This window comes from Carettochelys insculpta, chromosome 22 (assembly GCF_033958435.1).
Source record: "Carettochelys insculpta isolate YL-2023 chromosome 22, ASM3395843v1, whole genome shotgun sequence".
Lineage (NCBI taxonomy): Eukaryota > Metazoa > Chordata > Testudines > Carettochelyidae > Carettochelys > Carettochelys insculpta.
The window spans coordinates 4,724,949-4,740,875 of NC_134158.1; the positions used below are offsets into that span (position 1 = coordinate 4,724,949).

General features: G+C 53.1%; 1 protein-coding gene and 3 non-coding genes across 4 annotated transcripts; 3 read left to right on the forward strand and 1 right to left on the reverse strand.

The window, feature by feature from the left end:
• Positions 1-2,554: 2,554 nt before the first annotated feature.
• Positions 2,555-5,581, reverse strand: LOC142024633 (uncharacterized). Its single transcript, XM_075016773.1, has 3 exons — positions 5,355-5,581; positions 3,942-4,869; positions 2,555-3,687 (listed from the first exon to the last, which is right to left on the reverse strand). The coding sequence occupies exons 1-3, from the start codon at positions 5,579-5,581 to the stop codon at positions 2,983-2,985; spliced, it is 1,860 nt and encodes a 619-aa protein (XP_074872874.1). The 3' UTR covers positions 2,555-2,982.
• A 2,783-nt stretch (positions 5,582-8,364) lies between these two features.
• On the forward strand, positions 8,365-8,564 carry LOC142025360 (U2 spliceosomal RNA). Its single transcript, XR_012648631.1, has one exon. It is a non-coding gene; the product is annotated as a U2 spliceosomal RNA (small nuclear RNA).
• Positions 8,565-10,228: 1,664 nt separating this feature from the next.
• On the forward strand, positions 10,229-10,422 carry LOC142025339 (U2 spliceosomal RNA). The gene has a single exon (XR_012648626.1). It is a non-coding gene; the product is annotated as a U2 spliceosomal RNA (small nuclear RNA).
• Positions 10,423-15,186: 4,764 nt separating this feature from the next.
• LOC142025382 (U2 spliceosomal RNA) lies at positions 15,187-15,380 on the forward strand. The gene has a single exon (XR_012648654.1). It is a non-coding gene; the product is annotated as a U2 spliceosomal RNA (small nuclear RNA).
• The last annotated feature ends 547 nt before the right edge of the window (positions 15,381-15,927 follow it).

Below are 15,927 nucleotides of genomic sequence, written 5' to 3' on the forward strand. Positions count from 1 at the left end.
GAGACGAACTGGCCTCACCCTTAGGGTGAGGTACTGCGCTCTCGCCCCTCAGCACCCAGAGCCTGTCATCACTGCGGCACCCCCGACCGCGCCGCCGACAAGCAGCTCAAAGGCGGCTTTGGTGGGTGTCGAACTGGCTTCTCCCTGAGGGTGGAGAACTGCGCACACATCAGTTGAAGCCTCGAGCCTGCCACCTTCGCAGCACCTACGCTCTCGCTGCTCGTCGCTTTGATTCTTCTTCACCGGACGTGACCAACGCGCTCGACTAGCCTACGGGACTGGACCCTTACGCCTGATTGGACACGTAAAACCCCCTCTACGCCCCAAGACACTAACTCTAAACCCTAATACTCCATCAAGTAATTCGGGCTGTGTAGGGGAACTTAACAGACTGTGGCTTAGGTTGCAGTTCTACTGGATTAATTAAGAGCCATAACCCGGAGCTGAATTAATTTGCTCCGAGCTGCGCAGTTGGTTAATAAGCCCATAGTTAAGGCTTTGTTAGTTAACTGTTATTGTTAAGATTTCTTTTTTTCCTCCTAACCTTCCCTCTTTCTCTCTCCAATCCCCACTGGGAAATCCGTCATATATTATCTCAGTTGGGAGGAAACCTTGATAGGCTGGACCTCAAGGTTTCCAATAGGGTGGCTCATCTAGCCATCCAGAGCAAATAGGGGTAAAAAAAAACTACTTTAGCTTCCCTAGCTCGGAGAAAAACTCACTTCAAACCTCATTCAGTCTCTTTACCGTTTTGTTTGATAAGAGAAGTCTCTCATACACTCCTCCCATGGAATTCTTGTTAATAATTAGCGTAAGTGTTTAGATCATGTATTTTTATACGTTAGTTGTTCATGAATAGTGACACAAGTTTAGTTCATGTGCAGTGTTGGTTCGTTTATGTTTTGGTTAATAAATACAGACATTACATAGTTTATTTTTCCTCTCCTTGTCTCACCCTTGCCTTTAACGAGCGAGCCAGCTCCTGACCTACCGGGAATTAGCTTCTTCCCAGCCTCTCCCCTCTAGTACAACACTGGTCTCTAGGCCCCCTGCCGGAGGTGGGTGGGATTGGCCTGCTGAGGAGCGGAGCGGCCTTTGTCTGTCGGCGCGCTTCTGCCGTCTCTTCTTTGCCCTCGTCTGAGGCCCCGTGGGGATCCGAACAGGACGCTGGTGCTGGGTCAGCGGGGGGTCCATTGCCCGTGATTCTGCCCACACTGACATCTGGCTGGGATGAGGGGAGACCCACAGCCCTGCAGTTGGAGCTGAGCCAGCTGCAAGGTCCCTGACTGGGGCTGGGGAGCCCCACAGCCCGGGGCTGGAGCTGATTGCTTGGGCGAAAACTCACTGGTTCCTGGCAGCAGCTGCTGTTCGGGCCCCGGCCTGGGGAGCAGTGGAGTGGGTGGGCCTGCGTCCCCCTCCCCCACCCTGAGAGAAGTAGCCCCTCTCCTCTCCCAGCCCACACTGCTTCGGTTGTGTGTCTGTTACCGCACCTGTGCCAGGGCAAACCACCGGTGCACTGGCTGTTCTGCTCAGCCCTGCTAAAAGGCAGCTGGGCCTTGCTGACTGCTCAGGGCCAGGGCTCCTACGCTGTGTTGCTCGGTTTAGGGGACTCCCCCAGGCAGCGACCACGACAGCACATCTGCACGTCAGCCGACATTGACAACAGTGAGTGTTGTCAAAGCAAAGAGAGGAACGAACAGAGCAATGATCACGGCCGCTGCCCTGCCCGGGGCGCAAAGGCGACGACCAACACTGCACAGGCAAAGGCGGAGGAACCAGCAACGTTTGCTCATCTCATTTTACAGGAAGTTTTGCATCGTTTCACTTGCCCAGGTGCCTTTTTAATTCCATCTGTTCCCATGGGGATCCGCTCTAGAGTCTCTGAGGGAATGTCTGTCTGTCTGTCGCACTCTGGGCTTGTCCATTGGTCGAGAACTCCTAAATGGTAAGAACCAGGACCACCCACTTTGTCTGCAGCTTTCTCTTCTTGTAACTCAGAGCCAGGCTGGGGTGTGGGTGTGCCAGGGATTGGATGGGCTGCACCGGGATGGCTTCTCAGGGGCCACACAGAAAAGAGACGACCACCACATGAGAAAGGGGTTGGCTGGGGATACCCCCTCTCCCCCACCCAGGACTATCCCAGCCGTGAGCATCCCACCCCCAGGTGCCCTTGGGAACAGCTGCAGCTGCCTCCCCCCTAAGTTCATACAGGGACACAGCTGGCTGTTCCCCTCCATCAGGGAGTGAGGAGAAAGTGCACATTTGCTGCATTCCTCTCCGGCTGGGCAGTGCAGAGGACCGATGACCCCGGCCCTGCCCCAGGCGAGGGACATACGCCGCTCCCCTGGGTGTACCTGCTGGAGCTGCAGCAGCCAAGCAGAAGTGCTTCTCACCTGGGCCCAAAGCTGCTGCGGTGAAAGGGGGTAGGACAATGGTCTCTCCCCAGAGTCCCCATGCACTGACCCCTCCTCTCCAGACACACCCGAAAGCAACAACTCAAGTGAAGCATTTTCACTTTATTTAATTAAAAAAAAAAAAAGACACCAAAAATTAATCAAGTTCAGGTCCTGAACAAACTCCAGTGTGTCAAGGTCTTTTATAAAGGAGCAGGGGTTAATGTAGGGAACAACTCGACTTTATTTTAGTTACTTGAATGGCTCCGTAACACCACACCCTTGAGGAATGAGAAGCCGTGTGGTAGTTCATGGGGTTCTCACTGACTTTTTGCCCAGTGGCCCAGCTTCAAAAATAGCAACAAAGAGAGAGTTACCGGATTTCCCTCCTGTGTGAATTCTCTGACGATCAATAATGTCCGAGCAGCCACTAGAGGTTACCCACGTCAGTGCAGTCCTTGGGTTATTCTCTTGTGTGAACTCTCTGACGAATGACAATGTGCAAATGTTCCCGCACAGACAAAACAGCTGAAAGGTTCCTCTGATCTGTAAGATTTTAGTGCTGACAAAAGCTTTTCCCACAGTCAGATCAGCTGAAAGGTTTCTCTCCAGTGTGGGTTCTCTGATGACGAATAAGCCTGGAGCCCTGAGAACAGCTTTTCCCACAGGTGGAGCAGGTGAAGGGTTTCTCTCCTGTGTGGGTTCTCTGATGTACAACAAGGAGGGAACTCCAACTGAAGCTTTTCTGGCAGTAAGAGCAGTCAAAGGGTCTCTCTCCTGTGTGGCTTCTCCTTTGTAAATCAAGGCTTGACCTCTGTATGAACCTTTTCCCACAGTCAGAGCAGTGGAAGGGTGTCTCTCCAGTATGGGTTATCTGATGATAAGTAAGACTTAAGCGCTGACAAAAGCTTTTCCCACAGTCAGAGCAGTGGAAGGGTTTCTCTCTTGTGTGGATTCTCCGATGAGTAAAAAGGCATGACCTCTGTCTGAACCTTTTCCCACAGTCAGAGCAGCTATAAGGTCTCTCTCCTGTGTGCATTCTGCAGTGACTTTTAAGACCTGAGGAGCATGAGAAGCTTTTCCCACAGTCAGAGCATTGGAAGGGTTTCTCTCCTGTGTGGATTCTCTGATGAGCAACAAGCTGTGATCTGCATCTGTACTTTTTCTCACAGTCAGGGCAGTTATAAGGTTTCTCTCCTGTGTGGATTCTGCAATGACTTTTAAGGCTTGAGTGCCACAAGAAGCTTTTGCCACAGTCAGAGCAGCGGAAGGGTTTGTCCCCGGTGTGGGTTTTCTGACGATTAACAGCATATGAGCGTTGACTGAAGCTTTTCCCGCAATCAGAGCAGAGAAAGGGTTTTTCCCAGGTATAGATTCTCATGATGATGATCAAGGCCAGAAACGTCACTAAACCTTCTCCTGGACTCAAAGCAGCTAAAAGGGTTTCTCCCCTGTGTGGATTTTCTGATGTTTAACGAGGTATTCACTCCTGCTGAAGCTTTTCCCACAGGCAGTGCAGTGATAGGGTTTCTCTCCTCTGTGAATTACCTGATGAGTGAGAAGGGTTGAGTGTCGCCGAAAGCTTTTCCCACACTCAGAGCAGTGGAAGGGTTTCTCTCCTGTGTGGATTCTCTGATGAGCAATAAGACTTGAGCTCTGACGAAAACTTTTCCCACAATGAGAGCAGTTAAAGGGTTTCTCTCCTGTGTGGATTCTCTGATGAGCAACAAGTTTTGGCCTCCGACAGAAGCTTTTCCCACACTCAGAGCAGTTGAAGGGTTTCTCTCCTGTGTGGATTCTCCTATGTGTAACAAGGTTTGACCTATGTGTGAACCTTTTCCCACAGTCAGAGCAGTTATAAGGTTTCTCTCCTGTGTGCACTCTGCAATGACTTTTAAGATTTGAGGAGCACGAGAAGCTTTTCCCACAGTCAGAGCAGTGGAAGGGTTTCTCTCCAGTGTGGAGTCTCCTATGTATAAGACGGTTTGACCTGTCTCTGAACCTTTTCCCACACTCAGAGCAGTTATAAGGTCTCTCTCCTGTGTGGGTGCTGCAATGACTTTTAAGACTTGAGGAGCATGAGAAGCGTTTCCCACACTCAGAGCAGTGGAAGGGTTTCTCTCCAGTGTGGGTTCTCTGGTGATAAATAAGACCTGAGCGCAGCTGGAAGCTTCTCCCAGAGTCAGGGCAGATATTGGGCTTCTCTCGTGTACGGATGGTACAATGACTGTTAAGACTGAAGCTTTTCCCACAGCTTTTCTGTTGTTCGCTCTCTTTAGTGTTTTTCACGCACGAGGCGAACCAGGCGCCGCTGCGGGGGCCGCGCGGGAGGCCGGACGAGGCGCAGCGGCCGGGACCACTGGGAGGGGCTGGGGCGGGGGCCCCGCACGGAGCGTCCGAGACACAAGCGGGTGGGGGCGGAGTCACTTCCCTTCCCAGCCCGGCCGGGCCCCCCCCTTCACCTGGCAGCGGCTCCCTGGGGGGGAGAGGGGCAATAGCACGTTACCCGGCGCAGCGGAAGGAGAAAAGTGGCTCCAAGGAAGTGACGACAAGGAAGGAGGAGCTGTGGGGAAAGAGGAAGTGACGACAGAGGAGCGGGACACAGTCGGTGGAAGAGAGGCCAGTGAGGTTAACGACAGAGGGGATCTGACGGGTGGGGGAGGGGGAGTGACGCTGGCGGTACCTGACGAGGGGGAGGAACGGGAAGCGGGCGGGTCCTGTCAGGCTGTTCGCTCACCCCGCCGCCGGGTGGTGCTGTGCGGATCCCCCAGTGACGTGCTCGGCTGTGAGCCTCGGCGCCGGGTGCCAATCACCGTCTCGTGCCCCCTGCGCTCCAGGAGCTGCCTTCTGCTGGGGGAGGGAAGTGACGCATCGGGAGGCGGGAGCGGAGAGGGGAAGTGACGCAGGGGGGAGGGGGCGGCCTGCGGTGGGGGCACATGTGGGGGGGTTTCTGCCACTCACAGGCTGTGCGGGTGAAACTGTCCGCAGCAGGCGGCTGCCCCCGGCCTGGCTCTGCGCCTGCGCAGCGGGAGACGGATCAGTGGCCGCTCGTAGCTCCAGCCACATCCATCCCCCGCACCGCGGGCTGCGTCAGGGGCGAGCAGCAGCCCAGGGGGGAGGGGTCCCTGCATCGAACCTGCCAAGGGCTCGTCCTGTGTGTCCCGCCTCTTCCCGCCCCCCGCTCCCATTGGCCGAGCTGCCTGTCAGCCCTGCCCCCCCCGCTCCCATTGGCCGAGCTGCCCGGCCCGAGCTCTGCGCCCGGCTCCGCACTGGCCTCCCGCCGCGCATCGCTGTTGCTCTGAGTCATCCCCGCCCTTCACCCCGCCCCGCCCCGCCCCAGCGCTGCGCGCAGCCCCCGCTGTGCTCCCCACAGCCCCAGAGGGGAGCGAGTCTGTGCTGGCCCCGCCCCTCGCCCCGTCTGTCCGGCCCCCAGCGGCTCGTCCCGGCCCGTGTCTGTGGTTTCCCCGCGGGAGTTTGTTCTGTGCCCCACGTGGTCCCCAGGCGGGCAGATTTCCTGGGCTGGGGTCAGTTCTCCTCCGGGCCCCTCCCTCCCTCCCTCCCGCCCCCAGCCCGGATTGCCCGTGTCAGGGGCGGCTCTTCTCTCCGCCCGCCCGCAGCCGGGGGCGCTGTCACCGGGCACCGCTTGGGGGCGTCTTGTGCCCCGACCCTCGCAGCGGCCCCGACTTGTCCCTGTCCCAGTGCGGAGACCCCCGTGTGTGAAACCCCCTTTTCAGTTCCCAGCCCCTGTCCGTCCCTGACACACACCCGCGTCCTGCAGCGCTGGGAAGAGTCACACGTGTGGGGGGTGCGGCGGCAGGAACGCAACGCTGCTGCAGGCTGGGAGGGGTGTGTCTGCCAGAGCTCATCTGCATGGGAATGCAAAGGGCGCGTGTGGGACACCTGCCAGGCAAAGCCGCGTGGGGAGCGAGTCAGCCCTGAGATCTGCTCCCTTGTAAACACCTCGTTGTGAAACCACAATTTATGCTGACACTCAGCGTGGGAGCTGTGAGACCTCACCAAGGCTCTGGGTTGCTGTGGGGGACAGGGCAGTCGCCTTCGCTGCATCAGTCATTGATTGCACAGGGCTCCCTCCTTCAAAGCATTGTGAAGAGGAAGGGGGAGGGGTACTGGCTGGGTGAGCTCTTTGGAATTCCCCCCGTCTGTGTTTTGGTCCTATAGCTATAGGTTTGTCTGGACTAGTTTTCTCTACATGTTGAAAGGTGGAGCTGGATGCTAGGATGTCCATGAAACCCCACTCTGGAGGTATTAATAGCTGAAGTTACAGAATAGCAGCTGACTCTACACAGAGCTGAAATCACAGGGTTCTGCCTCAGGGCAATCTGCAGCAGTGTGATTGGTAAGGGAGCAATGACTGGCAGGTGGCCAGTAGGACCGGCAGTGGATGAACATGGTGACTGACAGAAAGAAGGCAGGAGAGGTGGTGCATGATGGGGGGCTGCTGGAAGGAGCAGCGGGCGGCTGGAAGGAGGAGCAATCAGCTGTGGGCTCTGGGTCCAGGACTGCACCGTGGGAGGTACATCCTGTAACTGTGTGTGGGGGAAAGGGCCAAGAGCCCCAGCGAGAGACTTGGTTCAATAGCATACGGGGGTGGGATCTTGTTTTAGATATCCGGCATCTGTCACTGTAACCGTGGGGTGGGTTTTGGTCATTAAATAAGCGGTTTCTGTCTTAGACTCTGTGCTTGTGGGGGGGGGAAGAACCTCCTTACAAGCACCCAGCAAGTGGGGTGAAATTATCCCAGGCTACTGGGTGGGGGCTGGAGCCGGTTGGTTGTATCCTTGACAGGAAACCCCCCAGGAGCTGAACCCGGCCATTCTGGCAGGCACCTGGCATAACAGAAGGGTTACATAAGTGGGGGCTCATTTGGGATGTCTTTTGCTGGGTAGTACCCCTCACAAGCACATATATATAACATGGTAAGAAGCCCAGTTCTGTTGTTGCAGGATAAGTTAGAGTTTACGCCATGGCTGGCCGTGTGCTAGAAGACTGGTGTGAGGAGTTGAGTATCTATCCTCAGAATTGTATATTAGTATTGGGGATACCTGAGGGTAGGGAAGATGGCCCAATCGAGGCCCTTCTAACAAAAGCCATTGATTCTCTAACGAGGTGTCACATACGGGGGCATAGACCTCAAGTAGAGGACAAAGCCTCTGTGGTGCTGTGTGAACTGCCAGTGGCTGTGGACTCTTTGCAGATCCCAAGTGAGAGAAAGACTCCCATTGGCACACTGAAAGTTGTGATCAGCAAGGCCTTTGCAAGGGGCCCTGCCTCACGTGCGGGGGTTGAGGAGAAGATGATCGCCTTCTTGGCACAGGAAGGAAAGACTATGGCAGACGTGTTGAGTTTACTGAGTGCCAAACCATGGGCCCCTGGCTCTTCAATGGCTCTACGGTGTCAGCGCGCTGCAGCCAGGGGGCGGGCTGCATGCAGATTAGGTGTTTTAATTAGGTGTTTCTAGTTTTAAAGCTGAATTATGAGGTGAGAGAGGTTTTGCTTTGAGCAGCTAGAAAGGAGCTGCAGGATGAAGAAAGTAGGTGTACTTGCCAATCTGTGAAAATCTTGTTGCAGTACTCACATGTGATCCATTGGGCTGAGTCATTGTGACGTTTAAAAGTGTCCAGATGGGTGGGCTGTGTAAAACTTACAGAATTGTGTTGTTTTTGGGTCTTTTGTGGGTTAAGATCAAGTGTACTGTTGCCCTTGAGCCAAAAGCCAATATCTTATATTGTCTGTTAGTTGTAAAGTATTTTCCTCTTTTTCTTCTCAGGGTAGGGATTGGTTAAAAGGCCGATATTTTATTTTATCTGTTATTTATAACTGTGGTTTTTTTTGTCTATCTGAGACTAGATGGGTTTCCTGTGTAGGTACTTAAATACTGTTTACTGTATGTTATGCTCCATAACCCGTTCTGGTTTCTCAGATGATATATTCTTATGTATGTTAATTTGTTATGCTCCTTGCTGTATTTGCAACATTACTTCAATAAAACTCATTTAATCTGTTCTTATCAGTTTAATATTTGATATGTTCTTTTTCTGAGAACTATCTATCAAATGGATTTTTGGAACAGGGAGTTGGACTAGGAGCTTGCTCTGTTTATTCCAAGCATCAGCCCGGTATTGCAGTATTTCAAGGAATGGTACATTTCCCTTTGGGAAAACTAATATTGTTAGAAAAATAGATTTTTAACTTCTAAGGTATATCTGTACTACGGAAAAACTTCAAAAGAGCGATTTAATTGGTCATTTAGAAGTTTACTAACGAAGTACATATTCGGTGTCTCATTAGCCTGCCGGGAGCTGTAGCACTTTGACATTGCCACAGCTGGCTCCTCCAGATAGAGCTTCTTTTTGAAAGGACCCAAGCTGCTTCAGAGTCCCCTTTGAAGTAGCCGGGGTCCTTTTGACAAGGAGCTCTGTCTGGATGAACCGTACCAATTTTGAAGTGCTGCCGCTCCCTGCACGCTAATGAGGCGTTGAATATGTTTTTCAGCACTTCATTAGTAAACTTTGAAAGTGCCATTTCCATGGCCATTTGGAAGTTTTTGGCGAGTGTAGACACGGCCGAAAGGTCTGACTTGTCAATTAAAACTAGTCTGTTTTGGGGAGTGGTGCTTCACCCACTGAACATGCCTTAATTGCATCCCGCTCAAGGGCTCTGTCTGCCACGGACATGCGAGAAAAGGTGCAGGCGTTGTGCGTGTCCATTGGACCCTCTTCCCCACATTCTCTGTGGCTGCCTGGTGCATTTGGCTGCTTGGCAGCGCCGCCATAACGCTACCCAGGGCTGTCTGGTGAAAGGGCTCCCTCCGCCCCTTAGATCCGTAGCCGTAGACTCTTCCATCCCTGGCACTGACAGCCTCCTGCAGCCGGACATCGTCGCGACGGACGAGCAGTCCAAGAAGGTCCTCGTTGTGGACATAACGGTGCCCTTTGAGAACCGCACAGTGGCCTTCCGCAACGCCCAGGCCAAGTAATTATAAAAGTATACCTTGTTGGTGAACACCCTGTGGTCCCGGGGCTACTCGGTGGAGGTCCATGCATTGCTCGTGGGGGCACTGGGTGCCTGGGGCCCCCTGAATGACGGGGTACTGCAGGCCTGTGAGGTCAGTCGCTGTTATGCTCGACTGATGCACAGGCTGATGGTGTCATTCCATCAGGTGGTCCAGGGACATTTACATGGAGCGTATCACGGGCCATCGCCAGGACTGTGACAGCTGATTACCAAGCTCCTTTGGCTTTTGCTTTTTTCTTTTTTTATCTATGATTTCTATTTTTTTTCTTTTTGTATTTTATTTTTTAAAAATAATTTTTTTTATTTTTTTTATTTTTTTTTCTCACTGGCACTTCATGGGTCGGGGATTGTTATGCACAAAGATTTTTTTTTTTTTATTCTTTTTCCTCTCAGAGATTGGCCAAAAGGCCGATATTTTATATTGTCTGTTACTTGTAAAATATTCCCTTTTTTTTTTCCCTCTTCTCACGGACTGGCCAATAAGCCGATATTTTATATTGTCTATTATCTGTAAAATATTACCTCCTTTTTTTTTTCCCAGGGATTGGGATTGGTCAAAAGGCCAATATTTTATTTTGCCTGTTACCTGTAAAATATTCCTTCTTTTTCTTCTCAGGGTAGGGACTGGTCAAAAGGCTGATATTTTATACTGTCTGGTATTTGTAACTGTGTTTTGTTGATCTGAGACTAGATGGGATCCTTTTGCAAGTACTAAGATACTGTTTACTGTATACAATGCGCCATAACCCGGTCTGGTTTCTCAGATGATATAGTCTTGTGTATGTTAATTTGTAGTGCTCTTTGCTGTATTTCAAACATTCCCCAAATAAAACTCATTTAATCTGTTCTTATCAGCTTAATATCTGATACGTCCTCTATCTGAGGACTATATATTCAACGGATTTTTGGAACAGGGAGGTGGAATAGGAGCTTGCTCCATCCACTCCACGCATCGATCTGGTATTGCAGTGCTTCCAGGAATGGTGCATCTCCCTTTGGGGGGAATACAATTGTTAAAAAAATAGAATTTAACTCTAAAGGTCTTGGTTTGCTGAACTAAAAATAGAGTTCTCTGTACACGTATTCATTGAGAAAATCGTTTATGCTTTTGTATACGGGTTGTGTTTCCATTAGCCCAAGAGTTTACAGTTACCATATAAATGACTGTTTTGAAACCTGCGAAGAGAGCACTGGAATACATAGTGACAGAGAGGAAGCTGTGCTCGTCTATACACTATCAAAACAAAAAGCAGATTAGCACTATTCTTCCAAGTCCTACTTGACTGCTTTTTGTTTTGACACTGAAATACATATTTAGCACCTCTAAAAGCAGTCAAATGCACATTAAGCACCTCATTAGCAAGGGCATGGTTGGGGCACTTTGGAATTGCAGCTCTGGTCTAGGTGGGGGTCCTTTTCAAAAGAACCCTGGCAACTTCGAAATCCCCTTATTCCTATCAGCAAATTAAAATAAGGGGATTTCCACGTCTGGACCAGCTGCGCAGCGCGAGCCGCTGCAATTTCCAAGTGCTGCCCCCCACCCCGCCCCCCCGCATTCCAAAGAGAGTCTCATTCGTAATCTTCGAAATGGCTATTTGCATGGACATTTTGAAGTTTTGGGCTAGTGTAGACATAGCCACTTTGTTTGATGTGACTCTGGATTTCTCCCCTTCCTACTGCTCTTCTGATGTGCCCACTTTGATTCCGATTTTTCTGATTTGTCAACCTTGATGACTACTTTTGGTTGTCTGTGCCTTAAATATTGAGTCTTATGGTCTGAAGATGTAGGTCTATTCCAGAAAAGCTCACCCCTTAATAAATTATTTTGTTAGCCTTTAAAATGCTCATAGACTGCTCTTTATTTTGCAGAGAAAAGAATCCAAGTGTTTGTAAGAGGCAGGTCTGCTCTAGGTCAGCAGGCCTCCAGGGCTGGTGAAAGCAGAGGGCTGCAACTCCCCTTCATCAGCACTCCCATGATAAAAATTGTTCCAGCCCCCCTGGCCAGACCTGGTTTGTTTAACCATTAAGAACAGATTGAAACGTTTTGATTGTGCAGGTTTAAGACAAAGAGGAGACGCAACTGAAGACAGTTGGCAGTTTTTCCATGGGGCCTAAAAGGGCCTAAAAGCAAGCAAGCTGCACCCCTGTAGTCTAAAACTCTTTCAGTTCTGTGTAATGTTCACCTGGATCTGACATTGAATTCAGTGTGATGGTTTTGAAATTAACTTGCTGTTCAGTCTCAGTACTGATTGTAGCTGTGCTAATGAAAGCTCCTTGTTGTGTGAGTGAGAATGGATGCTGTACGTATGCGAGACTGTCACCAGACGTTCCAGGAAGCGATCAGGACAGACCCTTCGCGCTGCGGATCATTACAAGGTGAGCAGTGGGCAACTCTAGAGAAGGAGAGAGGCAGTGAGAAACAGTCCTCAGTCAGCAGTAGCAGGCTGGGCCAATAGAAGACGAGCCTGTAGAGTGAGAGGGAAAAGGCGAGCAGTGGGCGCATTGCCACCTAGAAAGGCTGGCGCACTCTGGGATGAAGCGGGGCTTTGCCCACGAGAGCTTATGCTCCAGAATGTTAGTCTCTGAGGTGCCCCAGGACTTGTTTTTCTTACAGTGCACTGCAGGGCAGTCCCAAGGGGGTATTAACCCTGAGCGAAATGCAAGTCCCCTCTCTCATGCGCTCTGCTGCCGCTTGTCCCGCTCCCCGCCCCCGCTCCCCCCAGCTGTTGGTCACCCCTTGGGAACAAGGCTGGGATGTTGGCCCAGCTGAGTTGGTGCTTCCTCTGTAAAACCCGGGCTGAGACTCAGCCTTCCCGTTAACTTTTCCCAGGCACCTGTGGAATGAATTTGTTCCGTGCACCCCTCATGTGAAATGTGACACGTCCCCTCCATATCAGTAGTCTGACAAAGCGTGGGGGGGTGAGGTCAAGGGGTTCGGTGTGTGGGAGGGGGGCTCAGGGCTGGTGCAGAGGGTTGGGGGTGAGGGTGCTGTCTGGGCGTGCGGGCTCTGGGGTGGAGCCAGGTCTGAAGGGCTTCGGGTGCCGGCTGGCTCCGGGCTACAGCAGAGAGGACCCCACCCCAGCTCTCCCCCCCCCACAGCCCTCAGGCTGAGGCAGGGGGAGGCGCCACGTGGGGCTGGGCTGGGAGATCGACATCCCTCCCCTGCCCTCAGTGGGTCTGGGGCTGGCGGGGGCTCCCCTGGGCCGGGGGGTTCCCCAGCTGCAGCAGGTCCCTGCCAGGCTGGGGCGCCTTCCCCTGACCGCGGCAGGCTCGGGCCAGTTGGGTCCCGCAGCGCCCGGCTTGCAGGGGACGTCGCCCCAGGTGACCTCCGAGAGCAGCGTTCACCCCCAGCGGGGCTAAGCGGCGCCACGTGTCCCCCACCCCCGGGAGGAGCCCCAGCTCCTCGCCCCCGCCGGGAGGCCCGGCCCCGGCACAGCCCAGCGCCGAGCTCCCCGCACAGCGGCCAACGCCCCATGAGCTCAGCGCCCCGGGAGGGGCTGGCCGGGGAGCCCCGTTACTCCCGGAGCAGCAGCCGGGCGGGGCGGGGCGGAGCGGGGCGGGGCGGGGCACGTCCCCTTCGCGTCCCGCTCCCCCAGGCGCGCGGGAGCTGCAGGGGCGGCCCCAGCGCGGCAGCGGCGGAGGGCGCCGGGCTCGAACCTCGGCTCGGGGGAGCCCGCGGCCGCGGGCGGCTTTAGCGCGCCCCCTGGCGGCCGCAGGTGGTCACTGCCGGCAGGGAGCTGAAGCCACCGAAGCAGCCGCCCGGGCTGACCAGACCCTCCCAGCACCTGGTGTGACCCAGACATTTCCCGCCCCCCGCCCCCCGCCCCAGCGTGATCTGACCCAGAGCCCCTCCACCGCCTTCCAGCCTTGCCTGATCCAGACCCCCGCCCACAATGCATCCACCCCTCCCCCGGCACGCCCCAGTCTGGTGTGAGCCAGGTGCCCTGCTGCAAAGCCCTGAGTAGTTTCCGGGGTCTGCCATCACTCCAACTTTAGCCACGCCCTCTTGCCCTTGAGCCACGCCCCTTTCCCCAGCTGTTCCGTCCCAGCTCTGCCCACCTGTCCTTGGCAGCCGGGCCCTGGCGCGTCACTTCCGGGGGTGTGGCCTACCAAAAGCAAACCTTCGCCACAACGCCTTTTCCCTTCAGCCACGCCTCAGCCCTTTTAGCTCCGCCCACCCCTTGCACCAGAAGTCCCACCCCCTTAACCCTTTCGACCCTCCCTCCTGTCACCCGAAGTTCTACCCCAACCTTTTTAGGCCCGCCCCCTGTCACCGGCAGACGTGCCCTTGGGGGGTAGGAGTACATCGGGGTCAAGTGAGACACGTGCCTGGAAGGAAAGGGTGTCATGCGACCCCTCGAAATGTCTCTCAAAAAATTCTGTCTGAATTGTTCTGGGCTTGGAGCTTCAGGCACCTCAGTCCCCTCCTTAATAGGGCCCTGGGCACGTCCAGCGCCCTCTCACCTGCAGCAGCTCCAGCGCCGGCTGCTGACACGTCCCCTCCAGCTGTGTGTTGTTGTGGGGGACAGGGCAGTCGCCATAGCTGCATAAGACATTGATTACACAGGGCTCCCTGGTGTAAAGACTTGTAAGAAAAAAGGTGGCGGTGCAGTGGTTAAGTCACTTTTCTCAGTGCCTTGGCTGTGCGGCTCTAAGTCTGGCTTGGCTAGTCCTTCCCTGCTGTTGAAAGGTAAAGGTGGTGACGAGGGTGTTTGTAAAACCCTCTCTGAGAAATACCAGGAGCTGTAATGCCAAAGTGGCAGCTGAGGCCATGCTGAGGTAAAATCAGAGGGTTCTGCCTTTGGGGCAGCCCAAGCAGTGGGGTTGGGAACCATGGTGGGTGGCTGGTAGGAGTGGTGGTGGGTGACAGTGGGAGGCTGGTCAGAAGCCCATCAGATGAGGGTGGGTGGCTTGTGGCAGCAAGGGGAGGCTGCAGACAAGTGGACAGCTGGTCCTGCCCTGGTAATGAATGTATCTGCGGGCTTTGGGTTTGGGACTGCGCTGCAGAAGGTTCACCCTGTAACTGTGTGTATGGGGTAAAGGGCCAAGAGCCCCAGCAAGAGACTGGGTTCTACTGCATATGGGGATGGGAGCTGGGGAAAGGGGGTTTGTCTCTTCTTTGCTTAGATATACTGCATCTGTCAGTGTAACCTTGGGGTAGGTAATGGTCCTTAAAGAAGCCCTTTCTATCTCAGACTGTGTGCTTGCGAGGGGGGAGAACCGCCTTCCAGGCACCCAGCATGGGGGTGAAATTGTCCCAGGCCACTGGGTGGGGGCTCGAGCTGGTTGGTTGTATCCTTGACAGGAAAACCCCACAAGAGTTGAACCCGGCCCTTCTGGCAGGCATGTGGCATGAACAGAAGGTTTCCAAATTCTTTTGCTAGTCTTTACAGTGCTACTTGAGTGCTTTTTGTTTTGGTTCTGCAGTCCATCCAGGGTTAACAGCTCGATGGCGTCAGCATGCTGCAGCGAGGGGACAGGCTTCATGCAGATTAGGTGATCGCTTAGGGAGCGAAACAGCCACCACAAAGGCAGCTCGCAGGTCTGGTGAAAGAAGTCATTTTAAAGCTGAATTCTCTGGTGGGAGAGGTTTTGCTTTGACCAGCTAGAAAGGAGCTGCAGGATGAAGAGAGCCAGGTGTACTTGCCCATCTGTAAAGGTCTTGTTGCAATGCTCACATGTGTTGCATTCGGGTGAGTCGTCATGCCATTGAAAAGTGTCCAGATGGGTGGGCTGTGTAAAATTGTTGGAAAATGGTATCGCTTCTCGGCCTTTTGTAGGCTCAGATCAAGTGTAGTATCTGTTCTTATCAGTTTAATATCTGATATGTTCTCTATCTGAGAACTCTCTATTAAATGGATTTTTAGAAGAGGGAGATGGAAGAGGGGCTTGCTCCATCCACTCCATGCATCGACCTGGTATTGCAGTGCTTCCAGGAGCGGTGCGCTTCCCTTTTGAGGGAAATGCGTTTGGTGAAAAATTAGATTTTGGGTGTGAAGATCTCGCTTTTCTGAACCAAAACCAGCGTTCTTAATATGCAAACTTATTCAAAGAATCATTGACGGTTTTGCTTCTAGGTTGTGTTTTTATTTGCTGTGATCTTTCAAGTTACTATATAAATGGCTGTTTTAAGAATTACTCAGGAAACGCTGAAATACGTGTTTAACATTTTGAATAATGACAGAAGCTCCTGGGTGACATGCCTGTTTGTTGTTTCAGACAATCTCCCAACCTTACGAGGTTTCTCACTAACAGGAACAGTCTATAAGCCCAGGAATAGCAGTCCTGGAACCTTTCCCTGCAACAAAGCCCGCTGCTCGCTTTCTCCACATATCTTCTCCGGAAATCCCATCACTGGACCTAATCAGGTTACTCACAGAATCACGGGCACTTTGTCATGCTCCTCTACTAACATCATATATGCCAACAGTGCCCAGGTGCTTCGCATATTGGGCGGACTTCTAACTCCCTTAGACAAAGGGTCAATGGGCACAAAACA

Coding starts and splice junctions, on each gene's coding strand:
- LOC142024633 (XM_075016773.1), bottom strand. CDS start 5,581: ATGGGAGCGGGGGGCGGGAAGAGGCGGGACACACAGGACGAGCCCTTG. Junction 4,870..5,354: donor CAGTTTCACCCGCACAGCCT/GTGAGTGGCAGA, acceptor TCTCCCCCCCAG/GGAGCCGCTGCCAGGTGAAG. Junction 3,688..3,941: donor CAACCCTTCTCACTCATCAG/GTAATTCACAGA, acceptor GTTAATCGTCAG/AAAACCCACACCGGGGACAA.